Below are 11,985 nucleotides of genomic sequence, written 5' to 3' on the forward strand. Positions count from 1 at the left end.
AGCTAGAGCTGTAGAGGAATCGTGGGTCGTGACCTAATAAGAACAAGTTTAAACTGTTCCTAAACTGCACACAAAATGTTTGGTTTTGTAAACATAACATTGAAAATTTGCAAATAAAGAAAATAAATGTGTGCTCGTCTTCTCCTCCTTTTTCAATCTCTCTTTATTTATTTGTTTGTTTTGGTCACAGATAAACCACATTTCTCTGGCTAAAATAAGGGTCTTCAACCTGAGACTCATGAGCAACATTTGCTCCTTCATTGTGATTCATTTCTTTTTATTTATTTATTTATTTATTCATTAAAACGGAATGCGCATACTTTCAATAAATAATGGATTTTTAGTTTTGGTTCATTTTACTTAGTTTCTCAAGTTTTTGTGGAAAAGATTTTAACATTTCAGATAAATAATCAAAATTAATGTAAAAGGTTTAATCTACTGTTGTAAGAATAATGTACCAAAATGATGTTTCAGGTTAATCTGCTGCAGCAGGAAGATTTTTTTATAATTATTTATGGTGTGTTTTGTTTGGAAAGGATATGTCAAAAGCAAAAAAGGTAACATTTGTCATAGAAAAATATAATACTGTAATACATGAATTATTCTAAATATTTAAAAGCTAAATTTTATGAATGAATAATTTATAGGCAACAAAAACATAAATAAAGAGTAAATGTTTTAAATTATGAGGTGGGACTTTTTGGTACTTCCTTGATTTTGGTCAGTAAGAAAATGGACCAAATGGCTCTGACAAATTAAAGGTTGCAAACCTCATGAGCTAAAGTAACGTCTAAGTCTAAGCAAAGATGCCCAGACTTCCCTCTCCCCGGCCACTTCCTCCAGCTCCTCTTGGGGACCCCGTCTCCAGGCCCGCCGAGAGACGTGGTTTCTTCAGATTCTTCACTGGGTCCTCTGCCCAGTGGAACACCTCACCAGGGAGCCATCCAGGAGGCATCCGGACCAGATGCCCGAGCCACCTCAACTGGCTCCTCTCAAAAGCATAAACATATAATTAAAAGACAATTGGGAACACTCACACGTGAGTTGATTTTTCTTGGTAGCTTTGGCTTGTAGGTAGTTCCCAACAGGGTTCAGTCACATGATGAACAAGATCCTAAATCGCTTGTTGCCTCAGATGAGTTACGTCTCAGAGTGTAAGTCAGTGAGTGAATGTGTTTGAACAGAAGGGTAGTTGTGGCACAGTACCTTGAGTGGAATAATAAGTAATATAGAAACCATTAGTTCAAATACGATACAATGTTCACAGTTATTTTAGTATCCATTGTAGGTTTCTTGTTTTTCAGAAACAAATAAGTATCAACTATTTTCTTCACATATTTATGTTGGTGGATGGATAGGAGTCATTACCCAGAAATATGAGTATTTTGTAATGATAAATCTATCACACTCCTAATTGTAGAGGGATAATTATAAACATAAAAAGCATGACATGAGACAGGAAGAGGCTTCAGGTCTGTTGTCAGGAAAAATGGGATTGTGCAACGGTGACAGTAATCACAAATATTTGACTGATTATTCTAACTCATTTTAACATGAATAATGTCAGTGTGCTTGTGATGTTAGTTGATTCAGCCTTGGAGAAGACCTGCTCACACAGGACCGACGTGGCTGGGATATCCATATACCATTTTAAAGCTTGTAAAGGTTCAGGTAAACCGCGACCCGTGTTGTCCCCTGAAGAGGTAGGGCTCAGCAAGATAACACTGGACCTCCACTGTGGGATCAGCTGCATCACTGTGTGACTTCAATAAGGAGAGATCTTGAAAGTGGAATTCAAAAAAATAATTGTGAAGATCTTATGAAACATTTAACTGAGCATGAAAATCAGAAATCTTCTGGCGGTTGGGCTCTGGGCTGGAGACATCTTGCTAATGATGACCATGGGCCAAGTGAAGAGCCCCCCCCATGGTGGTTCATGGCAGAACCCGATGAGTCGGGAGGAGAACAAGGAAGGCCAGAGAAAAAACTTTGATTTTAATTTCACATCATTTCAACATTTCATGGACTTTACTGAGGTAAATATTCTTGTCAGGGACGGTGGTGGACCCAAACACAGAAGACAAGACTTGGTGGCAGGAACTGAAACTTTTACTAAATATTATTTAGTAAAAAATGCAAACGTAACAAAACTATGGGAGAACAAACCAGTGACGTAACAGAACAATAACAGGTGAGTTGGGGCGGGGCTAACATGAAGGACCAATCAAAATCAATGAGGGTGGTAAGTTCAGTCCAGGTGCAGTCATCTTTATGACGCGCCACAACGGGGCCAAGCGTTTTGAAACTAAAATTTTCAGATTCGAAAGCGGAAAAACAAGAGTTGAAAGTGAAAAAAAGATTTGAAACTGAAAAAAAGTTTTGAAATTGAAATTTAACTTAAAAAATTAAACATTTGCACTTGAAAAAAATAGGTTGATTTTAGAATAGTAAAAAGTTTTGAACATTTTATTTTTTTTATTTTGGCTAAACACCAATATTCTTTTTTATTTTTATTTTTTGGATTTCAATTAATATTCGCCCCAATTTAGCTCCATATCAGACACTTACATACACTGAGGTTGATTAACTAAAGGAAGACAGCTGTGGATGATTTAACCTGACTGTAGTAAGACTGACAGGGAAAACAGAACACGACAAAAGCACTACAAAAACCCAAACACAGAATCCAAACATTTCTATTGGTTTTCATATAATCCAACACTTAAAATTCATAATAAGTTTGTTCATTCAAAACACACCATTAAAAATGTGCAAATTTGCTTTTTAATAAAATGATTTACAACAGTCGATTGCTTACATCATTTTTTTAAATCACTTTTTTAAACCATGCAATATAATTCCTTTACTTTTTTTTAACTTTCTGTCTCTGAGAGTCAAAGTGAATCTATGATGAACATTACAGATAAAAATGTGCTTTTCAATTGGAAATACTCACAGAATTACCGACTGACCAACCACTTATGAACCATTGAGTATGACCAGGCTGGGAAACCAATCTTGATGTAAAAGTGGAGCAGACAACAGTTAAAAAACAAAAGATTTCTAGTATTAATAAGGAGACATATCTCCATGACCACCAGTCTTTCACATTAGGAAGTGATTATTTTTGGAAGCCTTCATTACACAATCATATTCTTGCATTTCAGTCACACCGACTTTTATGACTTTTTCTCACAACATCAATCAAATTAGATTATAAATGGACAACCACGCCTGATTGTTATTTCATTACAAACTTAAATTTCCCTTTTTTTTTTTTCAAGAAAATCTATGTCATCCTGACAGAGGGCTGCTGAGATTGTTGAGCACAACAAGGCAACAGAGCAAAAACGCTGTTCTGGAGAAAGGAAGTCATCATGAGCTTGAATGCCTCAGTCTTCCTTAATGCTGCAGTCAGCAGAGAACCACTAGAGGGCAGCAACACTCCAGATAAAGGACAAAAGGGGATATAGAAAGAGCAATTGCAAGTGTGTGTTTGTGTACATCCATGTGTGTGTGGTTGTGAACTCTGTTATGTAACAGAGTTGGAGGCCACACCACAGTACTTGACATCAGAAGTGTACTGTACATTGAACTGATTCTGAGAAGGATTTGAGCTCCTTCTTTCTCAGTATCACGAACCACGTCTGAAAAAGCAACAGATTCTGAACTACTACTGCTGCCACAATCTCCCTGACAAGATTTAACTGAGTAAATTCACTGAGAATTTTTACTCACAGGACAACCTGTGTCTACCCGTGAGGAGAGCTGGGAGTAAGGCATAAAGAAAGGAAAGCAGAGATGCTTGTGACCATATTTGAACTGTATGTCTATCATTGTTTTTCTCTCAGATAGACACTGACATGCTGCACCATTAAGGTGCATTCACACCAAGCGTGATCCATACGGCGGAGGTGTCCAGTTTCAATCTTAAGTCAATGAAACAGACGCAACATGAGGCGATCTGAAGTCAATTTGAGTGACGGGCGCGGCGTGAAGGACTGGCAGCAGCTAGATTTGAGTGACTAGGCACGAATCGGGCAACGCAGCCAAAATTTAAATATCCAAAGTTTGACAGGTCGCTGCGCCATATCAGCCAATCAGGAACTCAGCTTTGGGCATTTGACGTTTTCAGTGACTTTCTTACCCGCAGTGGAGCTCACTTGCTTGATACGGGGGTAGACAGAGAGCCGCTGCAGGGTATGGAGGCCGCCGGCTCCCTGCTTCATGGAGACTAAAAAAAAGGAAAACGGTCTCCTTGTTTTATTTTATCCCCCCTTCGGATTAATATGAGACAGAATGCCTTCAGTTACAGAGACACAGAAACACAGTGGATGCGGCTGTCATACAGACACAGCTGTCTGTACTGGGAAATTCTTTGAATAATAATCATATAAACCCAAACATGGAGACATGATTACTGATGTTTTTGTAGAACTCTTCACGATAAATAAACCAGTCATACTCAGGAATACATTCTTTGACAGGCGACGAGGAGCGAGGAAAGCAGGGCGGGGCACCTGAATTTGTTGGGCGAATCACATTTTGTGTAAATGTACTTTAAAGGGTAACCAAACCCTAAATCAACTTTTTTTTGGCAGTTGACCACTATAAATGGGTATTTAATTAAATAAATTAAAATAAAACAGTTTAATCCTTGAAAATATACTCCTAAACTCTTTGTGTGCTGCCCCCTACATGTTGAAACGAGGTATTACAGTTGAATTTTGTTATTGGTCAACATGTAATTTTCAGAGGTCTGAGGTCATGATCAGCAGCTCCAGTAATGATAACAGTCCTGATCCCCAGTCCCGCCCCTCTGACTGGATTTTCACATTTCGGCAGTGGGTGGAGTCAGCCTCCAGCTTCCCTGTTTGGTTACCCTTTAAGGAGACTCCACCTTCCTTGTATGGGTATTGATAGATCCTGAAATGATGCTGAGATTGGTTTTAGAAAACCATGATAACAGCCATTTCAACATGAAGGGTAATGGACTAAGATTTGGGGATGCTAATGTCACTTATAGACCATAGAGTGTTTGCATACAAGGCATAAATCTCCAGTTAGGACTCAAAAGGTCAGTCATGTCTCTGAAAAGGAGACATGAGCATAAACATGAGAATGTTACAGCTGAGTCTGAACAGAAGTGGTGTTCATCTGGACCGGTTCCTGTCTGGAAAAGTTCAGGCATACAGAGAGCATTTGAGGACAATGACCTGATGGTTGCTGAACAGCGTTTGTTTCTCTCTCATTACCCAGATCTAGATCTGCTCACAGGGGTGGACAGCATTGGAAGTGTTACATGATGGCGTCTGCTATGTGATAGAACTGAACGTTTGGTCCCAGATGGTGACGGCCAGCAGCACTTGGCCTGGTGATGATTCAGAACTTAACAAACGGTCCCGGTCTGCAGAAACGCAGCTCCTGCAGACTGAGAGCATCCTTGACCTCCATCGGTGAAGTTGAATTTGGTCCAGTGAAGAATATCAGTGAGGAGAACTGTTGAGGTGAACTTGAAACACAAAATCTTTAACATACTGTAACTTTTCAACCGTTAAGACGGTAATTCCAGTAGATTCTGAAGGAGAAAAGTGGCTTTTCTCCTTCAGAATCTACTGGAATTACTGTGTTAACGGTTGAAAAGTTATAGTAATTCAAAGAACATAAAAACTGGAGCTCTGCTGTTATTAAAACTGCAGAGCAGTTCCTTCTAACAGCAGGCCTCATCCTGAAGGAGCAGTTGCTGCTCTAAAACTTATGTAGACCTCCCAGTGTTCAGGTTCTTCAAAGTTTGAAAGCTGCCCTTGCTGTCCATCACCCACCAGTTGCGCAAGGTCTGCAATTAAAAAAGATGGTAGAGGTCTGTAATTTTCCTTCCATCCATCCATCTTCATCCGCTCATCATGGACCGGGTCGGGATGGCAACAGTCTAAACCAGGGATGTCAAACTCAATCGCACAAGGGTGTGAAATTCAAAACACACCTTAGGTTGCTGGCCAAACAGGATAAATATTTATTGAACACACTAAAACTACATTTTTAAAACTTTAAAACTGTAACTTTTTACATAATTATGAACTAAATATATAGCATTACCTGTGATAATGCTAGTGTGAATGCTGTAAGCTGAATTTGGACGCTGAAGATGCTAGTGCTGATAGTTGAAGATGCTGAAATTGATGGCTAAAAACACTGAAGCTGATGGCTGAAATCACGGAAGCTTATGGCTAAAAACGCTGAAGCTAATAGCTGAAAATGCTGAAGCTGATAGCCAGCTAAAATATTAGCCTAATGCCAAATTGGTATAAAAAGCAGAAACAAAATAAAATAGGTTTGCCAAAGCAGCTAACATGTTGCTGAAAAAAATAGCTAAACTTCAAAATATCCTAAAAAAATGAAAAAAAGCCTAAATTAGCCAAAACAGATAGTGAGTAAATATTAGCCTAACTCCAAAACAGTCTAAAAACTTTAAAGTTTAAGTTTAGTTGTTGTCTCAGGCCGGTCGCTGCTTACTGACATGAGGCACCAAAATGACGACATCCGAAAACATGGCGCCTGAATTGACTTCATTTGGGTCCAACTGGAGGTAAGTCATTTTCTATGGATGACGTCACACTCAGTCAGTCCAGTACTCAGATACAGTCAATGGTGACTTTTACATAGACCAGAGGTCAGCAACCTTCAACCCAGAAAGAGCCATTCAAGTTGATTTCTCCCTGACTGTGTAGGAGACACAAAGTCTTCAATCACGGTTGAAAAAAATAAGACACGGATTTGTATTTATGCTGTCATTTTTTATGAATAAAACAGAAACATTAAGAGAAAATCGCCTTTTTTAACTTTTGAGAGAAGTTCCTTTCAAAATAAAAGACTCCCTGTCACACACGATCATCTCAATGCAGTAAAAGTAGTAGTAGCAAGTGCAACGTCCGCAGTGATTCAATTAAAGATAAGTTAAATTCACTGTTGTTGGAGCATCTCTGCCAGCAAATCTAACAAACCAAAAGGAAATCCGAGCTAATTAATGCGCCCCCTGCAGGTTGCTCTGAACAGGACTTAAAAGATCCACTCTCCTGGAAATGTTTTTTCTAACATGTTCTCATGGCATTTCTGAAGATAGATTACATAGATAAGGAACATTTAGCTTAACACTGCATTTCTGAGTATTCTGAGCACTGCTTCAAAGGAAAATCAATTCATGGATTTCATGAACTCACCTTGTGTCCTGTAACAGGATAAGAAGAGCCATTTCTAAATACCATTTTCAATAATGGGGCTGGATTAAACATTTTGACACAGATTACCCTCAAATAGCTGCCATTAGTGAGAACAGAGACACAGGTGACAGGTTGAATTAGGCGCAAAATTTAACAGTAGAAAACAGGAAGTGGTGTTTTTCCAATCCTATGGAACCAACAAAGCCCCTCCCCTTTCTTCTCTGGTCAGATAAAACATCCCTCAACATCTTTCAAGCATGGCTGATTACGTGTTTATTTGCATTTGTACATGTCGTTCAGAGTATGTCAAATAAAATCAGGACTTTTGTTAGAATGTCCAAATGCTGATTTTTTTCCAAGAATCATCGATGAACCATTCTAACAGATCAATGATATTTTTTTTCTGTTGTGAGAAATACATTTTACTACATGAATATCTTTAAAGCTTTTCATTTGTCAGACTTAATATCATTAGACATTTTAGAATATATTAATCGCTGCATAAACACAGGTCTGTGAAATAGGAAACAAAGTGAAAGGTTCACATCAAGAAAAAGCAGGAAATGACATCATGATGTTGGGGTTGATGCAGGGTCAGGGCTAGTGTGGGAAAACCTGCGAGTTTAGCGTAACCTTCCCTCCCAAACTGACGGCCATTTTCATCTACGGTCAGCTGATCGGGTCAGCATGGAGGTCCACAGAACTGGGTCAGCCGCATCATCCCACTGTAAACTAGAGTCTGTGTGGAGCCAGAACCTAGAGTCCTCATAAAGCGGATCAGTAGAGACCTTCTGGACTCATGAAGTCCAGCATCACTGCATTCATCTGAGTCCTCCAACACCATATGGCTCTGGGACATGTGTCAAAGTCAAGGCCCAGGGGCCAGATCCGGCCCTCCGGGTAATTTTAACCAGATCATTTTATTTTATTGTTATTAATGGCCGATGTAATATTGAGCTTATTTCTAACTTGAATAATTTTGACTAAATATACAGTATGTTTATGGAGAGTAAAATATTGAAAGTTATTTAAGGTTTAACTCGATTTATTCTGGAACAATATTCCTGCCTTTTTGTTTTTCATAATTATGTCAAAAACTTATGGTTTTAAAGTTTTAAAAATAGTAATTCTGTTGGCTTTTTGGACTATTTAAGCAATTGCTAAAATATTTTTGTCCAATTTGGTGTTTAGCTAATATTTAAGCTACATGCTAGCAGTTTTGGCTAATTTAGGCTTTTTTTAAAAAAATTTTTAGGCTATTTTGACATTTAGTTATTTTTTTACAACTATAGTTTAATTGTTTTGGATGATCTAAGCTTTTTTTTGTTTTTAGGCTAATTTGGCATTTGGCTAATATTTTAGCTGGATTTCAGCTTGAGCGGTTTTAGCCATCAAATCAACTTTATTTGTAAGCGCTTTAACACAGCCAAACTGTTACAAACTGCTATCAGCTTCAGCATCTTCAGCGGCCAAATTCAGCTTACAGCATTCACACTAGCATTATTGCAGGTAATGCTGTATATCTAGTTCATAATTATGGTAAAAAGTTACAGTTTTAAAGTTTTAAAAATGTAGTGTTAAATAAATGTTTATCCTGTTCAACCTAAGGTGTGTTTTGGATTTTGGCCCCGTGTGATTGAGTTAGACACTCCTGATCTAGAATCTCAGGATCTCCTGTTGGAGCTGTTGACCCCTCAGGTCAAAGAAACGTGCTGTGTCAGCAGGTTCTGGTCGGGTCAGGACAAGGCATGGTTAAGTGGTCCCTGCTCTTTCATTTGAAAACCAGCTTCGTTCAATGATGAAAACCCGTTTACACCACAAGGAAAAAGCAATAATAAAATCCTACAATCACAAACTAAAGCTGTTTTTCTGGAATCATCCATCAAATCCAACATGAACTGAAATTTGATCTTTTGGCAGAAATGAATTCAGTGATTTCCCTGTAAAATCCAGCCTTCCTTCTGGATTGTTCTCTGAATTTTTCCAGCGATGATTGACGGAGTCAGGGGAAGCATGTGACTCAGGAAGAGGCTGGTCAGGCTGTGACCCCCCCTGCCATCTGAGGCGGAGGAGGAGTCAGATGAAGCACAGCAGGACTGAGGCAGTGAATCATTAAGGACTGTTTATTGTACCCAGTACAGATTATCATGAACATGGATGGGGGGCTGAAGCCTCGCATCACAGCGAACTGGCTCATGGTCCAGGTGAGGGGGGCTGGGACTGTGTGACCCACAAACAACAACAAATGCAGCCTGATAGCAAAAATAGACGTGTTTGGAGCGAACAGAACCAGGATGACAGAACCATGCAGGAGGATGACGCGTTCATGCAGGTAACCCCACCCCCATTGTGACCCCTTATTTGACTGGAGTGTTTGTTGACCCAGAAGGTGAGGGGGGGGTCATACAGTGGGTTCATGCTCTAGTTTTTAGGGGGAAAAAAGGGGAGGTGGGGGTGAGAGCAGCCCCCGCAGAACTACCTGAAACACAAACATGATGAGCTGTTGAGGACAGCGGAGGAAAGCCCTTCGTGACCTTCATTCAGTCGTGGCGTGGAAACAGTGCGACCACAAAAGGAAACTCCACCCCCCAGAAAGATTCCAGTGTTTTCTAACAAGAGCAGATTGTCACTAAAGCAGACAGTCTTGTACGGGGGGGGTTATCAGTCCACTAAAAGCTGATGCTGCGTGACCTCGCTTGCTTCGGTTTCCACGGCAACAGCAGCTCTTCGCTTCCTGCTCAGAGAAGCTGTGGAGTCCAGTTCCACCCGTCAGGGTTTGCAGGGGAGCGGCTTCAGCACCTCCTTCAGGAGCTCGGCAGGCTCCCCGGGGGTGTCCCAGCGCCGCTCCAGAGAGCGCAGACAGACTTGAGGAGTGTTTGCACGTGTGCGAGCGTCAGGAGCGGCTCAGTAGCAGAAGCCGTCAGACAGCAGCTGGCCGGCGCACTGCTCCGCGGCGTCCAGCAGGTAGGGGGAGGCGTCCTCGTAGTGGGTGAGGGGCAGCGTGTCATCGTCCAGGCCCGGCAGCCCGTCCAGGTCCACCTTCAGGTTCGGCCTCTGGTTGTCGGGGAAGGCCATGGAGAACAGAGCCTCTGGGTCGCACACAAACTTGTACACGTACCTCTCCCCGGCCACCTGAGAAAGACAGAGCTCGGTCAGAACCCCCCCAGAAGCACAAGGCTGGACTTTAGGGGGGCGGCCCCACCTTCTGCATGATGCCCTTCTCGTAGTAGTAGCGCAGCGAGCGGCTCAGCTTGTCGTAGTTCATTGCTGGACGGTTCTTCTGGATGCCCCAGCGCCGCGCCACCTGACAACAAAGAGGGGGCGGACCTTCAGCCTCCGAAGTTTGGATGACGAGACACCCCCCTCCCCAAAAGCGAGGCTCACCTCCTCAGGCTCGATGAGCTTGAACTCCATGCCCCGGCCGGTCCAGGCGATGAAGTAGGCGTTAGCGGGGTCGTCCAGCAGTGTCACCAGGAACTGCCAGAGCTGCAGGGAGCCGCGACGTTGGTAAGGGGGCCCGTCCCGATACACCCCCGCCTCCTGCTTTATTCTGCCTGTTGGGGTGGGGGGCACAAAGCTGTGACTGATGGTCAATCACAAAACAAATCTCAAAAAAATGATTTTTTCTCAAGCATCTATACATACTCTGTAGAGCAAATGTACCAAAGTCATTTAGTCATTTTATTCTATTGTTACTAATGTGTTGTCTTGCGCTGATTTTATAACTTGTAAAATTTTGACAAAATATATTTTTATGGAGAGTAAAATATTGAAAGTTTTTTAAGGTTTAAGTTGATTTATTCTGGAATAATATTCCTGCTTTTTATTATTCATAACTATGTTTAAAAGTTATGGTTTTAAGAATTGTCATTCTGCTAGCTTTTTGGACTATTTTGGCAATTACTATGATTTTATAGGCTGTTTAGCAGTCTAGCTAAAATTTCCGCTACATGCTAGTTGTTTTGGCTAATTTAAGCTTTTTTTCGTGTTTAGACTGTTTTAGAGATAAGCTAATATTTACATGCTAACATTTTTGGCTAACCTAAGTGTTTTTTGGGTTTTTTTTTTGGCTAATTTAGCATTTAGCCAATATTTTAGCTAGCTATCACCTTCAGCATTTTCATCTATCAGCTTTAGCATTTTTAGCTACCAATTTCAGCATTTTCAGCTATCAGCACTAGCATCTTCAGGTTGATTAGCACTTATTCAGGTAATGTTATATATCTAGTTCATAATAATGTTACAAAATTACAGCTTTAAAGTTTTAAAAATGTAGTGTTAGAGTTCAATAAATGTTTATCCTATTCGCCCCGCGACCTAAGGTGTGTTTTGGATTTTGCCCCCCCCCGAGTTTGATACCCCTGCTCTAGAGGATCTGACACCCCCTGATAGAGCCACCACAAGGTGGATCTCTAGACATGGGGGGCAGATTGTAGAGCTCTCCCATGATGCTTTGTTCTTATAAATACTTCAGTTAGTGGTCTTACCTTCTAACCTTTCAGGAACCACACAGGTGTCATCAAAGTACAGCTGGGCGTCTCTGTCGAAGGAGAAACCTGAAACAGACACCCAGGGGTCAGTGGAGTCGGGGCTTCAGAGACCACCCGGCTGGGGGATGGACTTACTGTCATGGCTGCTTTGGTAGAAGCTCCCGGCTCTCCCAAACGAGGACTGGCAGTTCGGCACTTCTGCAGACAGAAGTCAGAACTCAGAGCAGAACTTTCTGGATCCAGAACCTGAAGGTCCAGTCTGCTGTGGCTCACCTGTA

The 11,985-nt window shown here is 41.1% G+C and overlaps 1 protein-coding gene across 1 annotated transcript in view; it reads right to left on the reverse strand.

Annotated features, from left to right (window-relative positions):
• Positions 1–9,322: 9,322 nt before the first annotated feature.
• The window catches only part of etv5a (ETS variant transcription factor 5a), a gene marked incomplete in the record, with an annotated part of 7,557 nt that continues 4,894 nt past the window's right edge, over positions 9,323–11,985 (reverse strand). The window contains 5 exon segments of the mRNA XM_024263960.2: positions 9,323–10,349; positions 10,420–10,521; positions 10,602–10,771; positions 11,705–11,773; positions 11,843–11,905. Of these exon segments, the coding sequence (XP_024119728.1) occupies positions 10,122–10,349; positions 10,420–10,521; positions 10,602–10,771; positions 11,705–11,773; positions 11,843–11,905 (632 nt within the window).

The sequence above is a fragment of the Oryzias melastigma genome, unplaced genomic scaffold (genome assembly GCF_002922805.2).
Source record: "Oryzias melastigma strain HK-1 unplaced genomic scaffold, ASM292280v2 sc00274, whole genome shotgun sequence".
NCBI classification, from domain to species: Eukaryota; Metazoa; Chordata; class Actinopteri; order Beloniformes; family Adrianichthyidae; genus Oryzias; species Oryzias melastigma.